Below are 27,369 nucleotides of genomic sequence, written 5' to 3' on the forward strand. Positions count from 1 at the left end.
TGTGGCACTGAAATTTAGGAGCAGTGCAGAACTTGAGCCTTCAGAGGCACATAGAGTTGATTTTCCTCTGGACAAAAAAACCCCTGCCCTACAAACGTGGGTATGGGGGAGTCATGGTGATGGTTACATGTCATCTCCTTTGCACATAAATAGGAATGGGTTAGGTGAACATGGTATTGCAAGGGTTATTTGCACCACCTAAATCTAGGTCACATCAAGAAATTCAAAGAAAACTTCTGAGTTTACCAATACATTTTTAGCAAGTACCACATTTCCGAGCACGCAGGAGTTGATTAATATGAGAAATACACGTATTTCATTTAGCTTGGACTTTTCTCACTTTAAAATTAGTGCTGTGGTGAACTTTTGGGTAAAGGTTATACAATGTGAAACAAACACGTAGGAAGGGCTTTGGTCTAGCCCAAACTCAGCTGCCTGTTTTCATGGCTGAAGCAGCACAACACTCACTGTCACCTTTGGTCCTATTTTACTCTCCGTGAGAAGCCAACTGGTGTGTGCTGGTCTTGATGTTCAACCCAAACTACTGACTGCGAACAAAAGACCACGATGGAAGACAGTTCATTGGTAACCATTGGGCAACATCAGCTATAATTACTTTGAGAGGAGGAGCTGGTATTAAACCCATGGTACATTCTTGGTGTTGGTCCTTATTTTAGTGGCTCTTATAGTCTGTTATTTTTTCCTCCCTCTAATGGCCAAGAGGGAGAGGAGATCCTGCCCTGGCAGCAGGAACTTGCTCCAGCAGACTCTTTGGTAACTGGCCCATTCCCATTGTTGATTCAGACTGTCTCGTGTTGGGAGCAAACCCACATTCATATACTTCTTTTTTTTTTTTTTTTTCTGTAAGAACTTAAATTACTTTTCATTGAATGTGTCTCCAGCCCATAATGGTCATAAAGGCCATCTGTGCTCCCAGGCATTTGGCTCGCAAGCAGAGGACAGCGGATGCTGACTGGAGCCTCCTCTGCTGTCCGCCTTTCAGTTTTGTGATTGTCATCAATACCTGGGCAAAACCAACAAAAATAAAGCAAAAAAAGCCTCCCTACCACTGTGGCAGAATTTCTGCTTAGGTCATGTTTTACACACATTGCACAAGCACATATGATAAGGCAATGTGAAAGTCTCTGGCAAGTCAGGTGCATCATGTCTCTTCTCCCTGACTAGATTATGACTTCAAGAGTTAGGACAGAGCAACTATGAGTCCTTGCTCCTGTTCCAGGCTGGGATGATGACAAGAGATGGGTCATCCTGGACATTTGGTGAGCAAAGCATTTCTATCACCTATTCATTCTTTGATAATGCTGTCAAAGTCATGCGGTATCATCCTTTTAACACAGGCACAGAAACACCAAAACAGGTTACAATCTTCCTTCCTGGCAGATCTCACAAGAGATACAAAGATAAGATATGCCACTAATGAGCAAATATTGCTCCCAGGGCTGTATTATTCTCAGTTACATACAGACTATATATGCTATATTTGAAATAGATACACCTAATGGATCTTACATAGAAGCATTACTTGCATTGTTGCTGTTTTAAAGCAGTTTATACTGCACAGAGTGACAAATACCAGCCTATACTAAAACAGCCACCTCCTAAAAAAGGCTTAAAAAGAAACTGTCTCATATAAAACTATTTATAATATTAATCTTATTAATGTCAGCAGGAAAACATCCACTGATTTCAAAGTAAGAAGCTAAGCCCTTTCTTAACAGTACAATATTAAGATTAATAAAACTGAATGAATTGTAACAAGCAATTTATGTATTTGAGTGGGATTTTCCACATTCAGCAAGTCTCACAGCACAGCTGGGCCAATAGAGTTCTCAATTATCTTTTTTATGTGAGCTGCTTTGTTTCACAATCTCATACATCAGCAAAATCCTGCAAGTGTACAGATGGCATATACCAGAGAAAAAGAGCAAACTTGAGGAAATTTGTTTGGATATTTTCAAATAAATCATGGGAGCATTTCTATTTGGTTCATAATTTCATTAAAATTTTTTTAAAATGTAATTTTCAGTCAAATAGAAAAAAAATTAGCCAGATAACAAAGTAGAAATGGAAGAAAGTGCTTCTGATCCACGGGCAGCGGAATGCTGGATGGCAGTCCAACACACTTGTTACCCATTTATAATATTACTTTTTATATTTATAATAAGACCAATGAGGTTTAAGTACAATTATCTCATGTTTTTCATAGTGGTATAATAGGACTGGTAGATTTGCAAGAAAATGCAGATTCATAGGAGTAGTAACTCAACTATACATTTACAGGTGAAAATAGATGGTAAAATCAGCAGCTGCTTTCAGGAAATAATAAATAAATAAAAGTTCTGTGCTACCAGATTATGCTCCAATTTATTACTCTCTATCAACAGCGATAGATCAAAGAAGAAAAAGTTAGAAGCTCAGGCCTCGACCTTTGTTGCCCACATGGCTTTATTTTAGCTCTCTTGCTGGCTCTGGTTTTGACCTCTTGGAGAGGTTTTGTCGTCCGTGCCGAGCCCCAGAGTGTGCAGCACATGCGCTCAGTTTCACGCGATAAAAACACCTCTTAGTGGGTTGCAACTCGGTAGGATCTTCTGCCTAAGAGGGAGGCTGGCTTAAGCGGCAAGGCTGTACGCCACTCAGTGCCTCGTAACTCCAGCCCTCTTCCAGTTAGCAGGACAGAAATAACCTAACTCTCCGTTTCCAGAACTGCAGTTGTTTTTCCAGAGCTAAGATCTGGAGCCACGAGGAGTGATAAAACATTAAGCCAGATGGATCTTGTTTTGCTTAAGCTGTGTTACTGCATATGATACTGTACTGCAGAAAAAATATTTAGTGACACTAATGTTGCAAAATGCTGCAGGTAACCAGGGAGCTAGTCAAACTTTTGTATAACCCATAAAGCATTGTATTTGGGAGGTGCTTATACAAAAAAAGAGTAGACAGTCTGCAAATTGTTGCTAACTAAAGCAGTGTCATTAGTTATTACTTCCCAGAAGGCAAAGGAAGTATGTACAGGTTATGCTATTTGCCGTACATCAGTTCCCCGGTGTGCGGGCAGGGTGGGGAACCCACGCTGGGGTCAGAGCAGGCACACGGACCTGTACTAAGCCAGCAATAAACCATGGGCTAGCAGTGAAGGTCTGCTCTGCTCTGTGCCTTTATAGTCAACATCTGCAGTGAAATGATTTTATCTGTGTCCACAGAAGTTGTGATTCCGGCGACTTTCTTTTTTTTTTTTGTGACACAGTAAGGAAAAAATCATTCCAAGCATTTCACTCAGTCAGTCCAACTAACAGTGAAGAGTAGGTTAAAATCCTTCAAACTAGTGGGACACAAGGTAAAAACACTGTGTACAAGAGAGTACCTGAACTTCCCAAACAGTTGCCTTTCATGTAGTTATGTTTCAGTGCTCCAAAATCCACAGCCTGCTGGGAAGGGGACAGAGGGAGAAGATGCTGTTTGTGAATCCCCCCCCTTATGGAGTCAGGGTCCCCAAAACAGCCCACCAGGCAGCTTTGCTCACATCTGGTAGTAGATTTAGGAACCGATGAAGGGATGAGGCAGCAGTTACAACATGGCTATGAATACATGACAACACCTAAAATGTGAGCTCAGCGGTCAAAGAAGGATTCTGGCACCCTCTGCTAAAAGAAGAACCAGTGATCTCTCACGCAGCAAATGAATCAAGAACCAGAAGGTTGGAAAAATGAATCTGTAATTTTGTGACTTGCAGCACGTAAGGAGCTGAAACCAATTGGAGTTCCTGCTCGTCTCCTGTTATAGCCAAACATAAATTGATTGGAGTTTGGTGATGCGTGGTCTGGGGAAAAGCAACGTGTCTTACACAAGAGGGCAGGCGGTAGAGAGCACATGGCTCAAACGCTGAACAAATGGCAGGAAAATATGCCCTCCCTAAACTTCATAAAATGGATTGTGAACAGACGGCAATAAATCAAAGACATCCAGCTCCTCACCTCCACCCCAGCACAAATACTTCCTTGGAAACCCAGCTAAAAACCCCAGCACATGCAGACTTAAGGCTAAAAAAAGCAGAAAAAAGAAACAACTGAAGTTACCTAGAAATCTCTGAAATTTGATTTAAACCACCTCAAGGTGACACGGGTTTCTCAGCTTTTCATGCCTGAGCTTTGCTTTGGAGCTAGTCGCATCACAAATGGTAACGTTACACAAAGGTATGGGATCTAGACAGTCAGACCCCAGCGCACTCACCAACAGTTGGCAAAGTCCACAGGTTATGATCTCAAATACTTGCAACCAGGAAACACCGGACAAGACACCAATACAGACAGGGAGAAAGAACAAGAAATTGCCTGCATACACATGTAAGAACACTTTCTGGTTTAGGCATGAGTTTTTGCAAATCACTGCAGCAAAATGCTGCATACGGTCACGTCTGTGAAGTTTTGCTGGAGACTAATTTTGTCACAGCAGAAGTATAAGCACACAATAATTGTCTAGAGCCCTCCAAAGCTGGTGCATCAAACCAAAGGACAGAATGGGCTGCTTTGTGTGTCCAGTCTGCTGGTTCCCTATTCCCCAACAGCTTCTCTTTCTCCCTATCCAGCTCAGCCTTTGTGTCAATGCTTCAGAAACCTTTTGACAAACATAATTCTTCTTGTTTTCCACCCAAAGACATGGCAAAGCCACCTGAAAGTGGGCCAAATAAGGGGATATATGCTTAGATCTGACCCAAGGCTGTCACCACCACCAGGAATAAAGAGCTGTAAGTCAGTGAGAGTGGGGTGAGCAGGAGACACTGGCAGCTGGAAGGAGCCAGAGAAAAGGAAGTGGGATAGACAGAAAAAGAAACACTCACTGGCTGGAAAGAGCTTGGGAAGGCGGAGGGGGGAGTACCCAGGTGCCAAAATATGCAATCGTAACCCCATATATGAAATTTACTTTTTTAGCAAGAACACAGTAAGAATATACAGATGTTTACATGCACGCAAACACACTGAATTCCAAATAAACCACTGCCAAGTAAGATTTTTTTAACTTCAAATTTCAGCCAATAATCATCCTCTATCCACAGACCAAAATTATCTTCTGAAGATTACAAACCAGGAGTCACATGTACCTTTCTTAGCCAAGAAAGCATTACCTTCTTCTCAAGGTAACTCTCTTAACTGATTAGTCTACTCTCTTCATTAATTGTGTCCTGACGAAGCAATCAAATAAATGAAGCAGACAGAACAGACACTTCCTGGGGAAGGCTTGGTTTTAGGAAGGTCAGTGCTACAGCAGGTAGTTTTACTTTATCACCTTGGCATATGGGCCCAGGCTGCCTTAAATGACGCTACTGAAGCTTTTCAATCTGTGGCTGCTCAGATATCTGATATAAAGAGCAAGATCAAACTGTACTAACAGCTCCACACGGAGCCTCTGGCTTCCCTTTAAATGCATGTAAAGGTAAGAAGGGACAAGGGCCACGGCAAGACAGGCAGAACAGGACCTTCCATTTGCTTTCTATGTTGCAGTGAGCGAGACTAGCCAGAGCTCGGTTTCTAATTATAAACCCCATGGCAACTTATACAGCCCCACAAGGACTATTTTACCACATCCCTCCCACCTAGTTCATCACATAGCCAGACAATTTTGCATTCAGAGGATGCTTAGGCAAAACAAAAGCAAAAACACCCAAAACCCACCACAACCCCAAAATCTTTTAGGCCTCAAAAGTCAGCACCCAAGGAAAATTTAAAGCCCTGTATTGCATTGTGAAATTCTGGTGCCTACAGGTGTGCTGCTAAGCTGAGGCACAGAAGCCCTCTTTTAAGCTCCGGTGGGTTTGGATGCACAGGTAACCAGCCCAGGGGCTCAACACACGCTGCCCATGCTGTGACCTTACCTAGCACACACTCACAGCCCACAGCCGCGGGCACTCAGATAACATTTAACACTGGTGGTTCCTCTCCTTCACGTAACACCACCCACGGGCAGCCCATTTGCTAAGGTTAAATCCTAAGCACCAAGTCTAACTCAACTTTCAAATCATTCAACCCCCCGGTCTACCTCCCCGCAGGGCAGGGCTTAACCCCCAGAACAGAAACAGAGCAGATATTTTTCTCCCAGCCCGCCACTGGACATCTCTACAGTGGAAAAAATATGATTGATGTGACCTGTAGCTCTTGAAATTTTGAAAGAAAACCCCCAGATTCTTCAGTCATACCCGGTCTTGAACTGACAACTGTTTGGTGTAAAACAGAAATGGGAAGTCCTAATTTCCAGCTAAATTTCCAATCCCTGATGATGTAACTCCACTTTAAAGTGGTGGATGCATGTTTGGAGCCAAATCAAAGCTTCATAAAATTCACTGTAATAGTCTCAAAATAGCAATTTGTGCCTCACTTGTGAGTTACACCATACTCAGCCTGTATGTTCTGAAGTCTCAACAAAATGATTGAAGCTGCACAAGAAATACAGGGACACAGGAAAATAAAGAAATCACAAAGTTGATTTTTTTTTTAGAAATATATTTTGTAAGAAAACAGTATTAACATTAACAAGAAAAGTTTATTATACAGTATAAAATAATTGCTTGAATTCAACATGGTTCTTTACCAAAAAAATAATAAAAAAAAAAGCCTGAGGATTTATATGAAGCCTCAATTCCTACAGATTTGAGTCTTTTTGCCTTCTGTGATTCTTACTGCACTGAAGAGCGGGTTTTCCCACCATCACCCTTAGAGCACAGACAAACACTCCTAAAACTTCCCTCACCCCTTCCCCAACAAGTTGCTGTTCCCTGCCCAGATGTGCTCTAAACATCACCTGTAGTACTTTCAGCTCTCCCCTACATCCCACATACCCACCTACCCCTTTTGGCCAAGCAACTATACAAGCAACAACACATGTTGCAGCTAGCTAGGAGTCTCCCTGTACTAATTTGTTGCCCAATATGAACAGTGGCCAGCCACTGACAAATAATGTATCATGGCTGAGTCGTTCTCAGCTGTCTGTTCTCATAAAACCTGTAAGAGTATCTCTTAACACTGCCATTCACCTGCCTGAGCTGGCAGAAGCACGCGGAGCTTTCAAAGCTAGAAGGGGAGACAAGGACAGGCAATGCAATGACATAAGCTTCACTTTTTTGGGAAACTAAGCTAAAAAAGTCATTAATTGCAGAATTTACAACTTGCAGATTTTGTTGTAGGAAAATATGCCTGTTCAGTAACTATAAATACCCCTACATTTCAATGGATTATTACATATTAATTTTTAAAATTTATTTTTTATGTAGGTAACGCCAGCTTTGTAATGTCAATTACCCTCGAGGTTTGAAAGGCACCCAGTGACCAGCATTCTGGTGTAATTATTCATGACATCGGTGTGATTCCCCCCTCCCTATAATACTGACAAGATTAACAGAAATCTATTAAGTTAAAAAGAACAAAGATATATATTACATTTGCTAATTGCAAACAACCTCTTTTAGCTGCAATTTTTCCCATTGGGATTAAAAAGTGCACCAGTTTAACATGTCTGTACATTAAAAACAGTTTAAAACATTAAATATACAAACAGCAAGAGATTTTAAATATTTTGTATCAAATACTATAGGACAATATAATTTACTTTTTTTTTTTTACACAAAACATTACACCTGAAATATAACTTTAGATATTACAGAATATAAAAATACATACTTTTTGTCTAAAAAATGTCTTTGCAGGTTCTGGCACAATGTAATACTTTAAAGGCACACTGTATTTCGGCAATCTATATTTGCAATTAACTGTGCAACAATAATAAAAATGACCTGTAATTAACCTTTTAGAACTGCAAGGCCAGATGATCTCCCTTCTTCCTGGAATAACCCTTTCAATCAGGTAAAAACTTAAGCTGAACTGTTTAGTTGTTCTGCAACTCATTTCTGCCACAGCCTGAACTCTCCAACCCTAATCCAGCAAAGCAAGAAAAGGCTTAACTAAGCATGTGAAAAGCCACATCAAATGCATGGGATTAGTCATACTTTTGTAATCTCTGCCATCTCAGGGTCAGAATGCTCAACCCCAAGCAAAACTGAGGCCTAAATGCAAGCTGGGAGCCAAGTTCTTGTCTTGTCCTACGTTTGCACCAAAACTAGTAAAAGTAGCACAGGTCAAAAAGGGCAGAACTCGGAAACAGAAGTTCAATACTAATTGCTCTGATTTCACCTATGCCAATGTGAAAGTTGTAACAGCTGTACCGAAGCCAGTGGAGACATATGAAGTAAAACTGCTGTAAGACTGAATCAGAACTATGTAATTTTGCCCTTTATGCATTTGTGGGACTCTCGCTGGAGTCTGCACAGGGCAATAACGTGTCTTTAGAGATATATGGCTTATACAGATGCAATTGGGCTGCAAAAGACTTTCAGTTCTGTCTTCAAGTTGTTTCTGGACCACTAAAAACGCCAACAGTTTTCAGCACACTAAGGAAAGATTCAGTCTAAATCCCTAACTTTAAACGCCCCAAAATAAGTTGCTTCTTGTGATGAATCCAGTAGCAATGGGTTTGATACCTGGATACTGATCATTTCACCAGATTTTAATTTAAAAAACCCTCCTACATTTACAGAATAAAAATGAAATTCTGAATTCCCTGACCAGTATTTGGTGCTTCCTCCCTTCATCAACACATCCGAGCGCCTTATTTTAAGGTTTGTTTTAGTCATATACACCATCAGCTGAAGCCCTCTTTTAGTCAGGTTTCCCGAAGTTTCATGATGTCTGAAACAAATGTTAGCATAAAGGTAGTAAAACCCGTCTTGATTAACAATTAGTTTTCCATCATTGAACGTCATATTTGATAGGTTTGCCTGGCCTTTGTCATGATGCCAGGATGTGAGGTTGACTTTGCGAGTTCCTGAAGAGGGAAGAAAAAAATAATTATTATTTTTAAACATTTAACAAACCCCAACATTTAAAAAGCAACCTCTGGGTTTTAGAATCAATAGCAACTGGAGTTATATAGCCTAAAGTGAGGATTAGACAGACAATTATAATAGAAATTCGTAAGATACTTTTTTCCATTATGTGCTGCCATATTTGGCTTACTATTTCTATCTTTTTGCCCTGCCACTAGAACATCTGCTGGACCATGTTACAACACACTTGCCCAACAGTTTGACTACGCTAAGCAATCATGGAAGAAGCTCGGTACAGAAACTGCGTTCCACCTAAAACTTCATTTGAGTAACAAATACTTGAGAGGAATTTGAAAGGAAAAATTGCTAATGAAAAAACTGCTAATCTTGTTATTAGTCTTTAACTTGTAAATGTTTGTAAGGAATAACTAAACAAAATCTGAAAAGATGTTAAACTGAAAATTCTCCAAAGAGAAACCTTATGAAACCTTCCCATATTTCATGTTCTTGTGACTGTAGTGGTCCAAAGGTAAACATCTTCATTTGAGAAACCCCCAAAAAAGGGCAAAAAAAAAGTCAGTATGCTTGTGCATCTTTAGTACTGCACAGTAAGTTGACTAGACTTTAGATAGCACTTCAAGTATTTATGACAAACTTTTTTTATGCAAAAACAATGTTTAGATTTAACCCAGTGCTTGCATATACTGGAATAAAGCTCCACAATCTGGTTTAATCATACCCTAGATATGTAGGATAGTGGCCCACAGCACAATCCTTATTCTTTGAGAAGTGTACGAATACTTACAGCTGGGCAGTCACAGCTGTTCAGGAGGTAAACTCAGATTCTTTGTCTAACACCTCGCAGAAAGTCTTAGAAAAAATCCTCTAGGAAAACAGATGTGACTCTGGATATATTGCTTTTTTTCCTTTTCTTATTTTTATTCATTTATTTTCAAGTATCTTAAGTTTCAAACTAGAAGCAATGAGCCGATATGCCACGCGTGGAGGAGAATGGTCCCCTTCAAGTAGTCTTAAACTGGAGATCCACAAATCAGGAAAGAAAATTATCATAATATTCTGCCTCTCCATAGAACATCATGCATGTGAGAATCAAAATACACATGTAACAGTTACTAAATCTGACTATCAAAAAAGATAGATTAATAGAATTAACATATGTAAAGAAGCATTATTGAATTCCTTCTAACACAAATCCTTTCAGCTCTGCCTGCATGATGATGGCCTGGTAAAGAGGAAGTTGTGCTGTATCTGTTAAGGTGACTGAGCGCTTTGTGAAGAGGACAAAAAGGTGCTGAGAGACTGGAGATGTTTAGATTAGTTCTTCAGCTCAGCACTGTCACAGAAAGCTAACTTCGCATATACAGGTTCTAATGCCCCCCAGGAATCCTGGCCCAAAAGGCATCTCCTGGGTGCTGTCATCAAGTAGCCACACTGAAACCTCCAAGAGATGATACAAGCTGGTCAAGTCTCAGATCTCATTTCATTTAGATCCTGCTATTTGAGGCTGTGTTAAGAGATGGCCTGGCAGGTCAGATAGGGACTGAGAGAAAGCATTTGAGTCTTCCTTCCAAATCAGGTCATGTTTGACCCCTCGGATTAGTTTTGGTGGCACAGTGTTAAGAAGCAGATCTGCAACACCAGCCCAGTTAGCAATGCTACTACACCTTGCGTATTATGTAGAGATTCAGAGTATTTTCTGTTGAGGAACATGCCCTGCAGCACACATCCCACAGCCCTATCGCCTCCCTAGCTTCACCACCACCCCACTATAGCACCCACCTCATCTCACAGCCTTTGCCTGCAAAAAACAGAGGGACAGGCAACAGTGGGAGGAAGAGATCCAAGCAAGACCAGTGGGCACACACACACAAACAGCACTGTCCCGAGAAAGCTGCACAGGCCCTGACCCTTCCTGATAGGCACAAGCCACTAACACTACCTTTTATTTGGTGAAATGCACAGGGCAGAAGACAACAGATGAGAGTTGCCCAACTTTTTCTCCTAACCACTAGCAATTTTCACCACACAAGACTAACTATTTGTTCCATCCCACAGCCGTGGGTCCACACAGGCACCAGAGGACCTTACACCTTAGGCTCCCAGTGCATCTAAATGCCTGCTTGGAATATTCAGTACTCTATTCTGCCAACATCAAACAAAAACAACCTATTCCCACCAAACTTTCCATGGCACATGTCAGCGCCCAGTGCCCTCTAACTCCAAGCATATATCAAGGCATGCCCCAGAAACAATGCTCAGAAGCATGCAGGGGAAAAGCCCCAGGTACATTTCATTATTTAAAAAGATGCCTCTTGGACTTGTTTGCACAAAAAGTGAGGGGAAGTAGGGACAGGAATTTGAGAGCCATGAGTCTTCCCTAACTGCCAAGGGCAAGTAACTTTTGCAGCATATGAGAATAATACTTCAATAGTAGTCCAGAACAAAAAGCTTTGGCATTCTTCCACAAAGACTTGAGTGAAGCACAGGCTGTCAAAGGCAGATCATAAATACTTGCTCCCTTATGGCTCCAGTGCAGGCAGGTAGAAATTATACAAGAAAAATCATACAAAGAAGCTGTCTTCCATGCAGTGCCTCAAAAACCTCTGAAAACCATCGATTAATTGGAAGCGACACCAAGATCTTAAGTCTCTTCTTGTCTGGAATTATTCACCCGCAAGAGATGCTTAGATGGGGTACCAGAGTACACCTCTGAAGCACTGGGGATAGCTGAGGAAGTTGTAGAACTTCTTGTGTACAGTGTTAACTCTGCCAGAAAAACTGCAGGAGGATAGGCAAGAAATCACTGCTTGGATCAGAGGAGACACAATTCAGAGATATGGGACAGGAATGTATACATATGATGGAACAGAAAGGCATGCTGGTGTGCTGGGACTGACTGGTGGCCCACTGGGTAGTTGCTAGTCAGATTTTATTTACCTGGCAAGTAAACTTTTTAGTTGCCAGTGTTAAACAAGTAGAAATTTTGAAGACATCTTCAGTGGGAATACATGATTCTCTGCTGAAGAAGGGGAAAGAGATAATAGGTGCCACAGTCATTTGTAATTGAGGTGCTGAGGTGGTGAAGTTTGTTCACACTGTTTTGGTGTTGAGGGCAATACTCATCGTTCATCCACACTCACATAGAGGGACAAGCCAAAAGATGATAGAAGATGACCCTTATTGTTTTGAGCAGTGGATTAGCCTAGATAACTTCTGGAAGCTCCTTCCAACCTAAATTATAATGCTTGTATTATATTTTATACATATTATATATATAATATATATTATTTAGATATATCATCATTTTATATATGCATGTATGATTGCATTAACTGAGGCAGATTGCCTTTTTGCCACAATTCAGAGCTTTGGAAGAGGCACACCACAGTCATTGGCACAGCACAAAGATACATTGGTAGGAGTTACGCCATGCAACATTTAATGGAAGGTTCAAGCAGGCTCTCAGCACTTCTGGTGGTAATACACCTAAATTTGGAGACACCAAAAACAATCACTATTCCAAGACACAGACAGAGGAGAAAATTGGAGCATGCAAGTGGAAAGTCAGCTGTCCGTATAGCAGAAACTCTGAAATGTAACCCAAGCCACGGGACAGTCAGAAACTGCAATACAGTATCTTCTGTGACAAAATTTACTATGAGCCATGAAAAAAAAACCATAGCACAAAGTAAGTCATGTTGACAGAGAAGGAAGATGTCTGAGGATAATGAGTAAGATAACATTCCAGACATGGTAAAAAGCATTATAAAAAAAGTCAAGATAATATAGTCTTTCTGTAAATGTTGTTTTGATTACAAATCAAAACAATGTCTTGTATATTTGTGAGCATGAACTAATACAAATGAGTTTCAATAAAATTAATTACTGAGAAGTAATATGATGGGAGGGGACCAGAGGAGAAAGTAGCCCTGTACTGATAATTTCTTTGCATCCTAGTAGCTTTCAGGTATAAATTAAGCCTGAGGGAAGGACCAAAGCACTGTTTGCTCTGAAAAACTATTTTGGAGAAAAAGGGTAACTAAGCTGAACCTCTAGCTGTAAATAGCTCAGAATACTACAGCATTTCCTTAAGACAGTGAAAGGTATCAGTTCACATTCCAAATTATATATTTAACATTTATATTTGTTTGTGATTTTCTCCTTTAAACTGTGAGTAATTTCTGTAATCAATTTATAAACCAAAATTCACTGTTTTCATTTAAAATCTAGGTAGCATTTATAATGAGCTCTGGTAAAAACCAACCAGCAAGCATCCAGCTTTAACCTAAGGCAGCAAACCTAAAAAATACACACAGCAAGCCAAACCACTATGGCTTCTGCAGCCAAATGATGGGTGGGGACACCAAGATCTGGGAAGGGTTATTTTCCCCCTTCCTCATACTCCCCCTAGCTGCAGAAGTCCATGTGGAGCTTGATATTATTGTGAGCCAGGTAAAAAAATAAAAGTGTTCCCTCAGACACTGCTCAGTGCCCCTTCATGAAAGGTGTTCAGTGGCAAACTACTTAAAATCCTGTTTGACAGTGATGAAGACTTAATATTCTCCCCCCCCTCCCCCGACATTGTTTTCTTTGGGTCAGAGTGATGACAGCAGAGAACCTTAAAACACTATGACCAGATCTGTCCAGACTCGTGGATGGCATAAAATGAATTAGAAGGATTTCAGATTAGAAGGATTTCAGGCATGTAGGCTAAGGAATCAGGGGAAGAAAACAGAAATTGCTATTTGCAGTCAGGGAATGGGAAAGAAACTCCTGGTGACCTTCAGGCAAATTCCTCATCCTTTATGCCTGTCATTAACCTCTATGCCACCCAGCCAAGTGGGTACTGCCTCATACCAGCCAGCATAATACTGAAGTGCCTCACAACTAGAGGTCCAGGGTTCCAGCCACCCATACTGACACAGCCCCTCACTGCTGCAATGCCCACAAGGACCGCAGAAGCTGTGCTCACAATTAACATCCTGGCCAATGCTCTTTTGGAAGAGTCAGAAGTCATACGCGCCAGATCAGGAGGTAATATGTTCAAGTCATCACATTGGTAAGGGGTTGATCTGCTCCAAGGAGAAACAGAGCAGCTTGCTGCCACACATGTATTTCTGATAGCTCCTGCAGACTGTGCTATTAAAAAAAAAATAGTATGAATAGAGCAAGCAATGCCTCCCTTGATATTATTCACAGATGTGCTATGTCACTCCTTGGAAGATCAATGCAGTGATGCACAACAGTAAAAATTATCACTACTAGTCCTGATAAAAATACAGTTTACTGCAACATCCAGGTAGACAGCAAGTAAATTCCCCATGGGAAAAGGTGGATTTCAAAGTGGGACACTGACACTCTCCACTTCTGTAGATGTAAGTGATCTCTCTCTGATTAGCAAATTAACTGAATCCTTCCAAAGACAAAATGCTAAGACAAGTTTACTGATACTGCATTTTCTACTATTGACCTATGTCAAAAGGTAATATCTGACCGAAACAGAAGCTTGTCAGGAGGCATTTGAGCTAATAAGAAAGCTTGTAGAAGTTCTGGCTGCCATCTGACAAGCTGCTTAAGCTCTCTGGTTATAAAGGCAATGTCAATGCACTTGAAGGGAGAAAGAATCCTATCCCTACAGGCAAGAAGCTGTACAAAAGTGCTTTGTCTTTAAATTGAGGAAGAGCAAGGTATTATACTATGCAGCCTGCTAAAAATCTAAGATTTCAAGCCTCAACACAGCATTCCCCCTTGGTTTGGTCATATAAAACAGAAAAGGAATGCACATAGCTTAGTAAGTTCAGCACTGCAGAAAGTATACAGCTTCAGAAGAAGAAATCAGTGGTGATCGATGTCCTCTCCTGTCTCGAGATCCTCTAATAGCTTCAGAAAACACTCTGGTTTACTTCTACCATACCAATGATGATCACTGTGTTGAGAATACAGAGAGAAAAATCTCAACTGACATTGCCCCAGGGCAAAAAAAGAAACATACTAAGATATCTTAAAATTGCAGGAATTAATCTTTTCCTCTGCAGTGTGTTCCAAGGCAGAATCATGCCTTGTTCCCTCATATCGTACTAGTGAGAATATTCCCAAAGCTATCCAAAGGTACCTGTGGCTAGAGAACAAGAGCTCTGGCAAGATAAAAGAATGCCATCCTCTTACCATAGGGGCAAATAAAAGCCACAGAAACATTTCTTTTTTCCCCTACTCAATAGCTCAGAAACATACTGCATCCAAGTCAACACACTGAACAGAAACCCTGTTCCTCAGAGTACAATGCCATGATCTTTGACCTTCCTGCTAACAGACTAGATGGATACAGACAGACCCTTGTGAATCTTTGGCATGTCTGAACATGAGGAAGGCCCTGAGAGTCTTGATGTGAAAAAGTCTATAGCAGCACTGCAACATAATAATGAATGGAATATGACAAAAACCTTTCCAACATGCCATTAGCAGAAGGAAACACTTGCTATAAATTCAGTCCTATGCTATGGGAGTACCCACAGAGGGCAGGGAACTAGCGGGCAAATTGTAATGACACTGGGACTGCAGTTCTAGGCCTTCAACACCCCAAAATGAAAGATGTGCTTCCTTCATGGCAAGTTTTTACACTGATGGGCACCCGACATGTGCGTTATGTATTCACATAAGATTCTCAGCTTGCAAATCCACCCTGAAGACAAATGTTGTGTCACTCAGTACAGAGCCAATTGTACTTCAGCACACAAAAGGAGCGTTGCTGTGAAGGGTAGAATAGATGGACATAAGACATTCTTGAATTTTACAATAGAAAACAACATATTTCTTCATCTGACAACAGAAAAATCTTAGATTCAATGGAAGGGAAACATCTTCCAACCTGCAACATCTGGATTATGGCTAGTCATGTATAATATATATGTATGTACACATATGTCTGTGTGGAGGTTGGTGTCAGTGAAGAACTCCAGATGGGCCTTACTAGCCCAACAAAAATAAGAAATGAGGAAAGCATTCAACGCCTACCTCCATTCCTCACCTGAAGACAGCATGAAGAGGTAGGCCAAGCCCTCACAGCTTGATCATGAAAACCGGTCATGTGAAATTGAGGCCATTCAGCACATAACAGACTGATGTAAGATACCTGAGGCAAAGGGAAGCTATCCTGTTGTTAGCATTACCCCTGCTGCCTCTGAAATTCCTTAACACAACCGATTTATTTTCATTATCAAAAGCCATTTCTGAAATCCCAGTCTGTTGCTGGTATTGCTGAACTATTTTCATATACTTCACTGTTTAACACATTTATAGTAGCATTGGAACAATTCTCTTAAAAATGAACTTACCAGATGGAATATTCTTATCATCAATAATGAGATGGGCAAATGGCAGCTTCTCAGGTTTGTTTCTCTTGTACAGATCCATTCCTAATGCCTCCATTGCAGCTAGAGATAAAAGAATCACATTACCTCAGAAAGACAAGTTTAGAACTGAAATATTTCTTATTCGTAAGCCAGCACCTACCTTTTTCTGGTCTTGGTGGTGCTCTTCCCATGACACGCTGGACTTCCTAAAATGAAAAAGAGTCACTGCTTTCAGTGCCTTGGTTTTATAGTATCATGTATTTCAGGTAGTTTGCACACACTGTGTGTATGTATACATGGGGGCTGTTCTAACTGCAGTATATTCAGATACCTGGGACTCGTATTCTCATATTTACACGATGTATAATATTAACACACAGTTTAGCTGCTACAAATCAAATTACTTCCTCTGTCCAACACTTCTGATAAAGGTGGATAGGAATGATGATGTGTATGATCACTGCACTATTTATTGAAGTAGTGCTCACAGGACATTTACAACCTTTCCTACTTACTGCACTTGGAATATTTCTCAAAGTATAATGGAACAATAGCTGCTAAGAATGCATCACATAAAACAGAGTTATGAACTGATTTAATTGCTTGGGGTCAAAAGGTAATGAAAGAAGCAGTTCTACATAGGGACTAGTGTGTAACCACACTAATAACTAAAGCTAAGCTCTGAATTTCACTTGTAATGAGGTAAATTAAAAACCTCCACCCCTCCCACTTGACCACTAACAGGGAAGAGGTTGCAGATCTACAAGGCTTTATAATCAAGGCTCACATCTAACAAGGCATGCAGGAACTGAAGGATTAAGCATATTCCACACCGGTACTGGGCCAAATGGACTGGATGCCAGAGTTTGGAAATATGCATTCTACAAAACTGCAGACAAATTTTAACGTGAAACCAGTGTTACTCAAAACCAAGAACAGTGCAAGTAACAGACACCAGGCACCACAAAAAGCCTTGCTTTTAATAATCCATACCTGTTTTCATCTTGAGAAAACATACAAACAGCAGCTTTCAAAAGTCTAAGCAGCCTATTCTTGTTACAAGCCTGGACTGAGTCTTGGTAACATTCAGTCCTCAGTTCTGTCCCTTGTTCTCCCATCACTCTCTTCATCTCGTGTTTTCTAAAAATCAGGGGTAATATTCTACTTGCTATTCAGAATAGCTCATACCATGAAGGCACCAAGAAGATGTTTAATGAAAGGAAACATTTTGCTGAGGATAGAAAATCATATCTCATCTTTGAAACGTAAGATAGGTCCTTTTTTTTTGTCTTTGTGTCATATATATTGCTGTTCATCTGATTCAATACCACATATATGAAACATGGCTCAGATTTGGCCAGATCAGCAATGTTCCACTGCGCTCTCAATCACTGCGAAATTTTAGAATTTGAAATCCTACTTTCAAAACACCCGAAGTCTTGCTTTCATGTAATTTTGCAGCCACAGTGAAATCTGTAATGCCTTAGCTGGTACATTTATTACTCTCACTTTCCCCTTTCAGTAGGTGTTTAAATGCTAAACCAATATGAAAAGCCACAGCAGTATGGAAGTTGTAGTATGACTATCAAAGCATACTCTTCAGCAGAGATATGCTGATTTTGTAGATAAAAATCATTAAGATGCCTTCTGCTGTAGAGACGAGAAGAAACTCAGAATTGCAACTTCAAAAGAAGCAAAACGCATGTCCACCTCCCCCATTTACATTCACTTTCCCTCTCTGATCTTCCTACATCAATGTCAGTTCTAGGTGCATGAAATGAAGCTCAATTCTAGGAGCTACACACCAGCATCAGCCTCTAGCCACACTTGAGCTCTTTAACTTCATCAGAAGTAGGAAGATGACAAAAAATTGCAAGTACTAGGTACTACAAAAAGTGGCAAAAGCCTCTAAAGAGAACAAGACACAAGCTAAAAGACTGGGAGATGGACCACACTATCAGAGATTACTGGACCACGTTTACTCCCAATCCTTTCCCTGTAAAGGGAAGACTCCTTTGTTTTCTTGCTTTCTTAATGGCAGCTTCTCAGATGCAGAGCCTGCTTTCTCATATCTTTTCTTTCTGGGGGACGTGATAACATCCTTGCCTGAAAAGCCTACCAGGCAGATCCAAAAAAAAGAGCCATGTACATTTTAATCTCCCATTATCTAAACCGGTACTAAAAAAAAAAATAAATCCCACATTTGGTAACTGTGCACCCCTTAAAGTCCTTGAACTGACCAATTTCTATCCTCCTCTTAACCTACGGGTTTTTTAGGAGTAAAGAGTTCTGCTTCTGCACACTTCCAAAGATGCTCTAGCTTTAACATCTGGGTACCTCACCTTCTGACACCTAGCAGCCTGACTGCTCATCTGCCATGTGGAACAGCTGTGGTCCTCATGAAATGCAGTCTGAGCTGCTTTCTTTCTGACTGTTGGTGGTGCTGTTCATCTGCAACATCACCACTTGGTAAGCAGAACCACTACCCAGGAAGACCTGGGTCAACAACTCTCCTTGTCCTGACTGTCTTGAGCCTACTTTCCTGTATACCAGGAGCATCTCTCTCCGACAGGAATATTCTCCTATACTCCTCTTGAAGCTATGCTATTATGCAATTAGGAATGCAAGTGCCATTACAACAAAAGGGAGATTGTAAGAGTGAGCCCAACACTAACACACTGAAAAGAGCTGGAAACTGGCTCATGTTCATTGACTCTTCTGTGTGCTTGTCACTGGATTAGAAGTGACTAACCTGCGGCCAGTAAACAGAAATCTTTCATCAGTTCTCCAAACACTGGATTGGTGACAAGTTCTCTACTGGATTCTGACCAGCCCCACAAATTTTCATATTCCTTTCTGTTCTGTTGCTTCCGAAAGGAAGCTGAAATACATGAACTAATCCCTAGATAAAGATGGCCTATGGGTTTCCTCCTGAAGAGTAAGTAGTTCAGCACTTCTCTAGATTTTTTTTTTTTTACTTCATGTTTCTACAGTTCCAAGGTGCTAATACACAACCTACCTCAAAGCATTTCAGCACATACTTGCTTTTGACTCCAAAAGACTCAAGGACCACATTTTTCAGTGGATGCCTGCACATAGCCAGTTGTCTAAAGATAGCCTCTTAGTGGGATTATAAAAATTCCCTGGTAGCCTTACTGCAAGGAACTAAGAGCTAGGTTTTTCCAGATCTTTAAACTGCATTCTTTAGCACCTAAATGTCTTTAAGCATCTCATACCTAATCACAATGTACTACCATTAAGACAGCAGAAACAGCTTAAAAGAACCTGTCACTAGAACACTGCTATAATGGCATAAGAACTGCTGACAAAATATTATCAGTGACTTCTTAAGACTGCCACCCACAGAACCATGAGTGCTACCAAGCTGTTGAGCTATTTTTAGAAAAACTGTACACAGAAATCAAACCACTTAGTCTTACAAAAAGCTGCACTTCTACACCTTTGCATCATTTGCTCACTGCCCACCAAGTTAATTCTGCTGGCCTGCTTCCTACATTCCAACCTCCTTCACACAGTCACTGTTCAAACAGACAAGCAGCCGGTCACAAAAATGAAAAATGTGTCTTCCTTCATCCAAGAAATTGAAGAGGCCATTGGGAAGCTGAAAAACTGTCACATTTTAAAAACTAAAATCATGCTTTAAGTGCCTGGAGGGTTGGGAACTGCTCTTTCCTCATCCACAGCAGGCTGCAGGTTTTAACCCTTAGTATCTCAGCATCTTCAAAACAAACAACTCTTCAAGTTACATCCAATGTTGAGGATGCACAGAGAAGGCTACATTTGCAGACATGATATTTGCAAACAGTTTTTTCTCCCCTTTGGCTTTTATAGTATCACAATATCTACTTTGAGCAGCTCTAAGCAGCCTTTTGAGACCAATCAGAAAAGAACCCCTCTGGACATTCATGTATTGCTTCAAATGTGATCTTAAAGCTCTTTTGTGCAGTTGTTTCTTCTACTACCCGAGTGCTTTAAATCCGGTTAATACCAGGAGGAAGTATCTGATTATCTTGCCGGAAATTCAGCAATCTGAAGAAAGCTAATCAGAAAGGAAGTTAGATAGAAAGCACATGAACCAATATTCATCAGAAGATAGTTCAGAGATCAGTAGCACTACAACCTCTACCCAAATGAGTATTCTGTTGCCTGCAGAAAATAAAAAGGCATGTAAGGTTGCAGGAGAGAAACTGTGAAATTTTAACAACTTACACCAATCGCTCATGAAACCTTGAGTTTGTCTATAACTATATGCACTTTAAATGTCTGCTAAGTATATAGATATCTTTGTAAGTGCTGCCCTAGAGGTCTAGTGAAGTACTCTGTTGCCATGTGGGAGACTAGTTTATGCCTGAATTCCCCAAGCTGCTAGAAGCTTGGAGTATTGCCAAGAAAAGTTACTTATGAATTGACCCAAGATATGTTTGTAGTCCTTTCTACTTCAGGCTCATAACAAACTTCACAAGAACTGTGGTTAGTACATGTGGAACTCCAAAAGGTTTTTAAGATTACATGCAAGAAAAAGTAAGCAGACAGGCTAGGAAAGTGTATTATTTGTCTGCTTGAAAGTTTATGGGCAATATTGAAAATATGCTGTCTACTGAGTAAGCTGCTCCCTAAGCAGTATCTTTATCCTGGAATATATTAAGGAATTCAACATTAGATTTTCATTAAAAGAGAATCTAGACCTGACCTTGCAGCCCTACTACGCTGGTTTTCATAAGAGCACTTTCATTTTCCATGTCAATGCCTGCTTTAGATTTAAGCACTAGGTCTACAGGTGTGCAAGGAAAACAGATGAGAACCAGTGCAGTAAGCTAAAAGCTGTAGCCAGACCATAAACCTGAGCAAAAGCAAGTTGTCTATTTTCATTTCCTGAACAGCTTGAATTGCAAAAGACAAAATTTGAAAAATCACAAAATGTAAATGGTATTTTAAAGCATTCTGTTCCAGTCAATTAACATGCTGAATTCAAATAATTCAATATGCTCAATTCAAATAAGGATACTGGTTCTTAAAACACACACAGGTTAGATTTTCCTTCAGTAAAGAGAAGAAAGCACAGATGATAGGAAACCACTTTCAAGTCACACCAGTCAAATTCCCAACACAGAGGATGAGCACAACTGGAAGTAAGATTCAGGTGCATCTCTGCCCTTCATCACAGCAGAGCCAACAAAAGGCAGAGCCTACAGAACATGGTAAAGTATAATTTTACCTTAGCACTTTTTCTTTCACTTCTCTGATATACCAAAAAGAGAAGCAAATGTAGGTCCAGACGAGCATTTTCCTATCTTTATGTTTCTACGTGTCATCCATATATGATGACAAAACACCCCAGAATACTGACACAGCTGCTTAATACATTCCGTTGCATTCAAAGGAAATTCAGAGTCTGATTACTTTGGCAAGGGAAATTTTATTTTTCCCAAACTAATGACCATCAGCCAAAAAAGTTATCCCTACTCACTACTTATCTTGGCCACGGACATTGCAGCATTTAACCTCCATCCAGAACGGCAGGATATGCAGTCTCAGCTAAAGCCAATGCCTTTGTTGAGTAACCAGCAGCAAATGACCAGAACACAGACACAGGGCTGCCCATTCACTTACTGTAACAAGCTCCTTAGTCTGTCATGGGAGCTGCATGAACAAGCTGTCTAGTACCAGCACACAGAGCAAAGTAGGTGTAGTGTGAAAGTTTCTATAAAATGCTGAAGGAAAGAACTAATCCTACAGAGTTAGTCTTTCCCCCCCACCCCTTAAATTTTTAAAGGGGCTGGCTAGTAAAAGGGACAAGACATGAACTTTTTTAGGGTTTGTGCACAAAAAGATCTGTCACTCAGGGTACTCTTAAAAGCAAACATGACATTAGCACAATTAAAGTGCTATATAATTAACTCAAGTACAATTCACTCTGTGAAGTGTGAGTTCAGCTCAAACCTAATGTAATAACCTTTACAAAAAACTGACAGTCCTATGCAGATGTAAAGAAGCAAAGTTATAATGGACCTGGTAAGCCAGGAAAACCAAATACCACAGCATTCAGACATTCAGCTGTTAAATAGCCTATAATTAGCACTAAACACCATCACCATCACACAAAAAGATCAAAGCCAGTTACTGCAGCAGGGCTGACTTCTTTAGCTGACTACTTTTGCTATCTGTGTTTGGGAACAAGCTGTCACTCTCAACTGCTGGGCAAAGACTGTCCAGTTATGCTATAGCAAAGCAGCTCTTCTGCCAGAGTGGGAATGGTCTTCACAGAACAGAAAACTGGCAGCGAGCAAAAAAATAAAAAAGGAGATACTATCCCTCATTTTGGGCTGCAGAAAGAAACAAGAGCAAATGAGAGCAAATGTTATCTCCTCTGTCTTTCAGGCAATATTTTGCCTGCTAATAATCTTGACTTGGGAGAATCTTGTCAGAAACAGGAAGACTACCTTGAAAAAAAAAAATGTTAAACTGTCCTTTATGAAAATCCAAAGTGTCGGCAAACCTGTACAAACAGTAGGATAAACCTTCAGGCCCATCCAAATGTCAGAATGGCAAATCAACTAAATGCAGTTATAGTTTTCTCAATGCAACTTCAAGTCTTCCTTTGCTAAAAAAGTAAAACCCAAAATGTGTTTGAATACAGAATTGGTTAACTACTACCAGGCTCATGAGCAAAGACCACATGATCTTGGATGGAACTTCAGGTATTATTTGAACACTAGAAAACACGTCATAGAACTTACCTCTGAATACAGATGTTGGAAAAATGGTTTTAAGTTCAACAGGAGCACAAAATAAAGGAACAGTCTGGCTGTCACTTACCTTCTGCACAGCTCTTTGAAGAGCCTGTTTCATACTTCTACATGATTCTGGTATCAACTTTGCTTCTTGATTTTCAAAGGATGTATCATGCAAATCTGTATTTTCTTGATGTCCAAAAAGTGTTCTGACACAGTGTGCATGTTCTTTTGAAATTCTAGTAGGGTCCATCTGAAACAAAATTATAAGTACAACCAGTTTTAAGGGTCTGTCCAAGAGACATTAAAAGCATTTCATTCAGGAAGAATTTTCAACCACCAAGAAGTCTGACACCTAGCTAAGTTTATTATCTAAATTTTTACTGTAAAAAATTGAGAGAAGGTGGTTTATTTCATTCAAGAAGCATGTGACAGAAGAATTATTTAACTTCTTGAGCTGCCTAGTTCGTTAGTTTAGATGCGTGGTGTTCAAAAGTTAATGATAAATCCCACTCTTACGGTAAAATACATAATCCTGAATTCCGTTTTTCAACCACTTAGTGCAGTATCACAATTATTTTCGCTGGCAACATACACTGTCACCTTGCCTGTAAAAACTATAGTTTGCAAGGTGGCAAGCAAATGTCAAACTTGGGGAAAGTATGTACAATATCTAGCACATCATTTTCAAAAGGAAAAACAGAAGAGCAGAAGCCAGTTATCACAAATTATTTTGTTGGTGTGCTGGTTTGGGCTGGGATAGAGTTAAGTTTTCTTCATAGTAGCTAGTGTAGGACTATGTTCTGGATCTGTGCTGGAAACAGTGTTGATAATTCAGGGATGTTTTTGTTACTGCTGAGCAGTGTTTACAGAGAGCCAAGGCCTTTTCTGCTTCTCACACCACACCACCAGCGAGTAGGCTGCGGAAGCACAGGACTTTGGGAGAAGACACAACCAGGACAGCTCATCCTAGCTGACCCAAGGGATACACCATACCACATGCCATCATGCTCAGCAAATAAGCAGGGGGAAGGAGGAGGAAGCAGGGGACATTTGGAGTGATGGCATTTGTCTTCCCCAGTAACCATTACACATGATGGAGCCCTGCTTTCCTGGGGACAGGTGAACACCTGCCTGCTAATGGGAAGTGGTGAATTAATTCCTTGCTTTGCTTGTGCATGCACAGCTTTTGCTTTACCTACTAAACTGTCTATCTCAACCACGAGTTTTTTCACTTTTACTCTTCCAAGTTTCTCTCCCACAGCGGGGTGGAGTAAGCAGGTGGCTGTGTGGTCCTTAGTTTCTGGCCAAGGTTAAACCAATGCAGTGGGCAAGAGATACTGCTGCATTAAACAGTCACCAAGTAAGATGGCACAAATTCAGAAAGATGAAAGGATGATAAAACTGTACCACAAAACACTTCCGTTTCATGGGACAAAGACTGGTAAATTCAGAATATCTGCAAGATGTTCTTAGCCATCAGCCTTTCTGATTGAATCAATTATAATTTTAAACTGTAAGTTTAGAATACTCCTGAATTCTATTAGTTAGATAAACCAGAAGGACATTCCAAGGATTAGGATTATGCCTTGGCAGAATTTAATTGCATAAATGTTATTTAAACCACCTCACCCTCTATTTCCACACTCCATATACTTTACACTCAAGAGATACTAACCAATATCTTTCAGAGATAGCCTAAGACTCTCAGCAGTTACTATCAACTTGTATTTAAGCCACTTTTACTTAAGGCTTGAAGAAGGATTTGGGCACTCAAAACCTTGTCTAAGTTCTCCAACTGTATCAGCTGGTCTAATTAAGAACATTTACTTCTCTCTGCATCAGGAGGAAGGAACAATTTTATCTGAGAATTACAAAAGGTAATAATACATTATTTGTCATCCCATTAAGGGAATGCCAAGACATTATGGATAGCGCTTGACAAGTGTTCAGTTTCCTTTAACATAGCACTGAACAAAACAACAACAAAACAGCAAGAGTGAATCAAACACATATCATTTGTTCACACAAACATAAAACTGACTCCCTAACACCCAAAAAGAACCAAGTTAACTTAAAAGCACAAGGGTAAGATTACAGAGGTGAATTTAAATGTATGCCAGTCAGGCAGCCATCCAACAGACACACACAGCAGAGAAACATTTGTTGCACAGATGGCAACACCAAATGCTGCTTCCTCCATCACCACCCTTCTACTGAAGTCTCCAGACCAGACACGTTTGCCCGATTCATCCAGATCATCAGCCCCTGTGCCCTGGTTTAGCCATCTCTGTTATCCCTGCAGATGCCACAGCTTTGAGCAGAGGGGTAGAGATGAGTTACAGAATGGCTTGGAGACACTAACATCTTCCTGAGATGGACTGACACAGCTGAACCTGAAATAAAATCTATGAATTAATCACTAAAAACTACCCCAATGACTTCTGAAGTCAGCTAGTGCAGTGCAGCCCCATTAATTGTTTAAGCAGATCTAAACCAGCATCTCTGTGCTGTCACCCTTCTTCTCCATAAAATTTCATACCTGGTTCTCAGCTTCCTCTTCTAAATCAATAACCTGGGAGGAATTACTGCTGGTCTAATTTCCTGAAATAATAGCATCCTGAAACCAACCCACTCCAGGTATCACACAAGCATCATGGCCCATATAGGGACAGGCATAGGAATGAAAGAGCAGGAAAGCAGCACTAGCTTCAACAACTGCAGAACTGCACCCTCAACTCATCTCTCCCAGTATGTTCTACTAGTATCCAGAACTCAGAAATATCAACTGTAAACAGAAAGAAAAAAAAAAGGCACAAAATGTTCACCAACAGCTGCTAAAAGGCAGTTAATACTGAATTAACTGGGCTAGAAGGTACCTCTGGAGGTCTCTAGTCCAGCCCCCTGCTTGAAGCAGGGCCAACTTGTAACTTAGGTCAGGTTGGTCAAGGCCTTGTCTAGACAAGCTTTGTGTAATCTCCATTGATGGAGACTTTCCACCTCTCTGGGCAAACTGTTCTACAATTTAACCACTCTGTCTAAAAACATTGGTTTTTATGTCCAGCTAGAGTTCTCCCTGCTGCAATTTATGACTGCCTGTTTTTGCTGTGCGCTTCTGAAGAGGCTGGCTCCATCTTTAGGCAGCTAAAAACAGTTACTAGCCTCCCTCATGTTAGTATGTTCTTCCTTAGGTTTAAAGAATCCAGTTCTCCATTTCTGACACACTACAGTCCCGACCTCTCACAGTGGTTTTCTGCTGGACTCTCCAGTTCATTGATACACCTCTGGTACTGAGGGACCCCAAATAGGACCTGTTATTCTAGATACAGCCTCTTATGTTGGGGTTGTTAGAGAACCTGAGGGAAATTAAGTGTCTTCAGCAGGATCTGGGTGTCTGTATTCTCCCCTCCACGCACTTCACAGAAGATAGAAGCCACAGCAAATAACTGTCAGTAGATATTTTTATCAGTAATTCTACTAGTGAGAGACTACTATCCCAGTTTTGGATTTATTTAAACACATCTTCTGAAAAGCAGACAAGAAAACTACATTTTACAACACGAAGATCATGACATTTGAAAAGGCCTGATTATCCAGCATGAGAAATCATACAATCATAGAATGGTTTGAGTTGAAAGGGACCTTAAAGATCATCTAGTTCCAAACCCCCTGCCATGGGCAGGGACACCCAGTAAGACCAGGCTGCTCAAAGCCCCATCCAACCTGTCTTTGAGCACTTCCAGGGATGGGGCATCCACAGCTTCTCTGGGCAACCTGTTCCAGTGTCTCACCACTCCCACAGTAAAGAATTTTTTCCTAATATCTAATCTAAATCTATCCTCTCAATGCACAGCGTAGACTTACAGCTATCACCCACCAGCAGTCAGCCAAATGTGTCACACAACACTGTGCCAGAACAGTAACAGCAGATTGTACAGAAGCACTTACTAGGATTATAGTTTATCTGCTGAATGCTTAAGACAGAAAACAGAATCTCTGCACATACAGCTGTAAGTCTTAATGGAAACACTGTAAATGATAGCTTCAACAGCTTAAAGCTATGCATCCCACCCTGACAAACTGTAAGTCTCTAGAGATGTAGTGCTTGAAAACTGAAGCTCTGAATTTAGACTAGCTAATCTACCTGACTGCCCTTATCTTTTTCAAAGAACACCTAGACTTCACCACCTTCAACCATGAAAATTGGCTCACTTGTCTGAAAAGGCATTCTCAGAAATCCCACATCTTGTATCCTCATAAAGACCATGTACTGAACTGCCATAGCTGTAAACAAACATTACCAAACACTGAGACCAAAACTGTGGGCAAGAAGCAATGCACAGAAAAAACTTTCAAGGAC

General features: G+C 40.6%; 1 protein-coding gene across 1 annotated transcript in view; it reads right to left on the bottom strand.

Annotated features, from left to right (window-relative positions):
• Positions 1-841: 841 nt before the first annotated feature.
• The window catches only part of TNFSF11 (TNF superfamily member 11), a 30,907-nt gene continuing 4,379 nt past the window's right edge, over positions 842-27,369 (bottom strand). The window contains exons 2-5 of the mRNA XM_080376856.1: positions 23,095-23,262; positions 16,418-16,463; positions 16,240-16,338; positions 842-8,886 (exon numbers count right to left, since the gene is read on the bottom strand). Of these exons, the coding sequence (XP_080232982.1) occupies positions 8,465-8,886; positions 16,240-16,338; positions 16,418-16,463; positions 23,095-23,262 (735 nt within the window). The 3' untranslated portion in view covers positions 842-8,464. The remainder of the gene's footprint in view (positions 8,887-16,239; positions 16,339-16,417; positions 16,464-23,094; positions 23,263-27,369) is intronic.

The sequence above is a fragment of the Falco punctatus genome, assembly GCF_963210335.1.
Source record: "Falco punctatus genome assembly, chromosome: 2".
Classification (NCBI taxonomy): Eukaryota; Metazoa; Chordata; class Aves; order Falconiformes; family Falconidae; genus Falco; species Falco punctatus.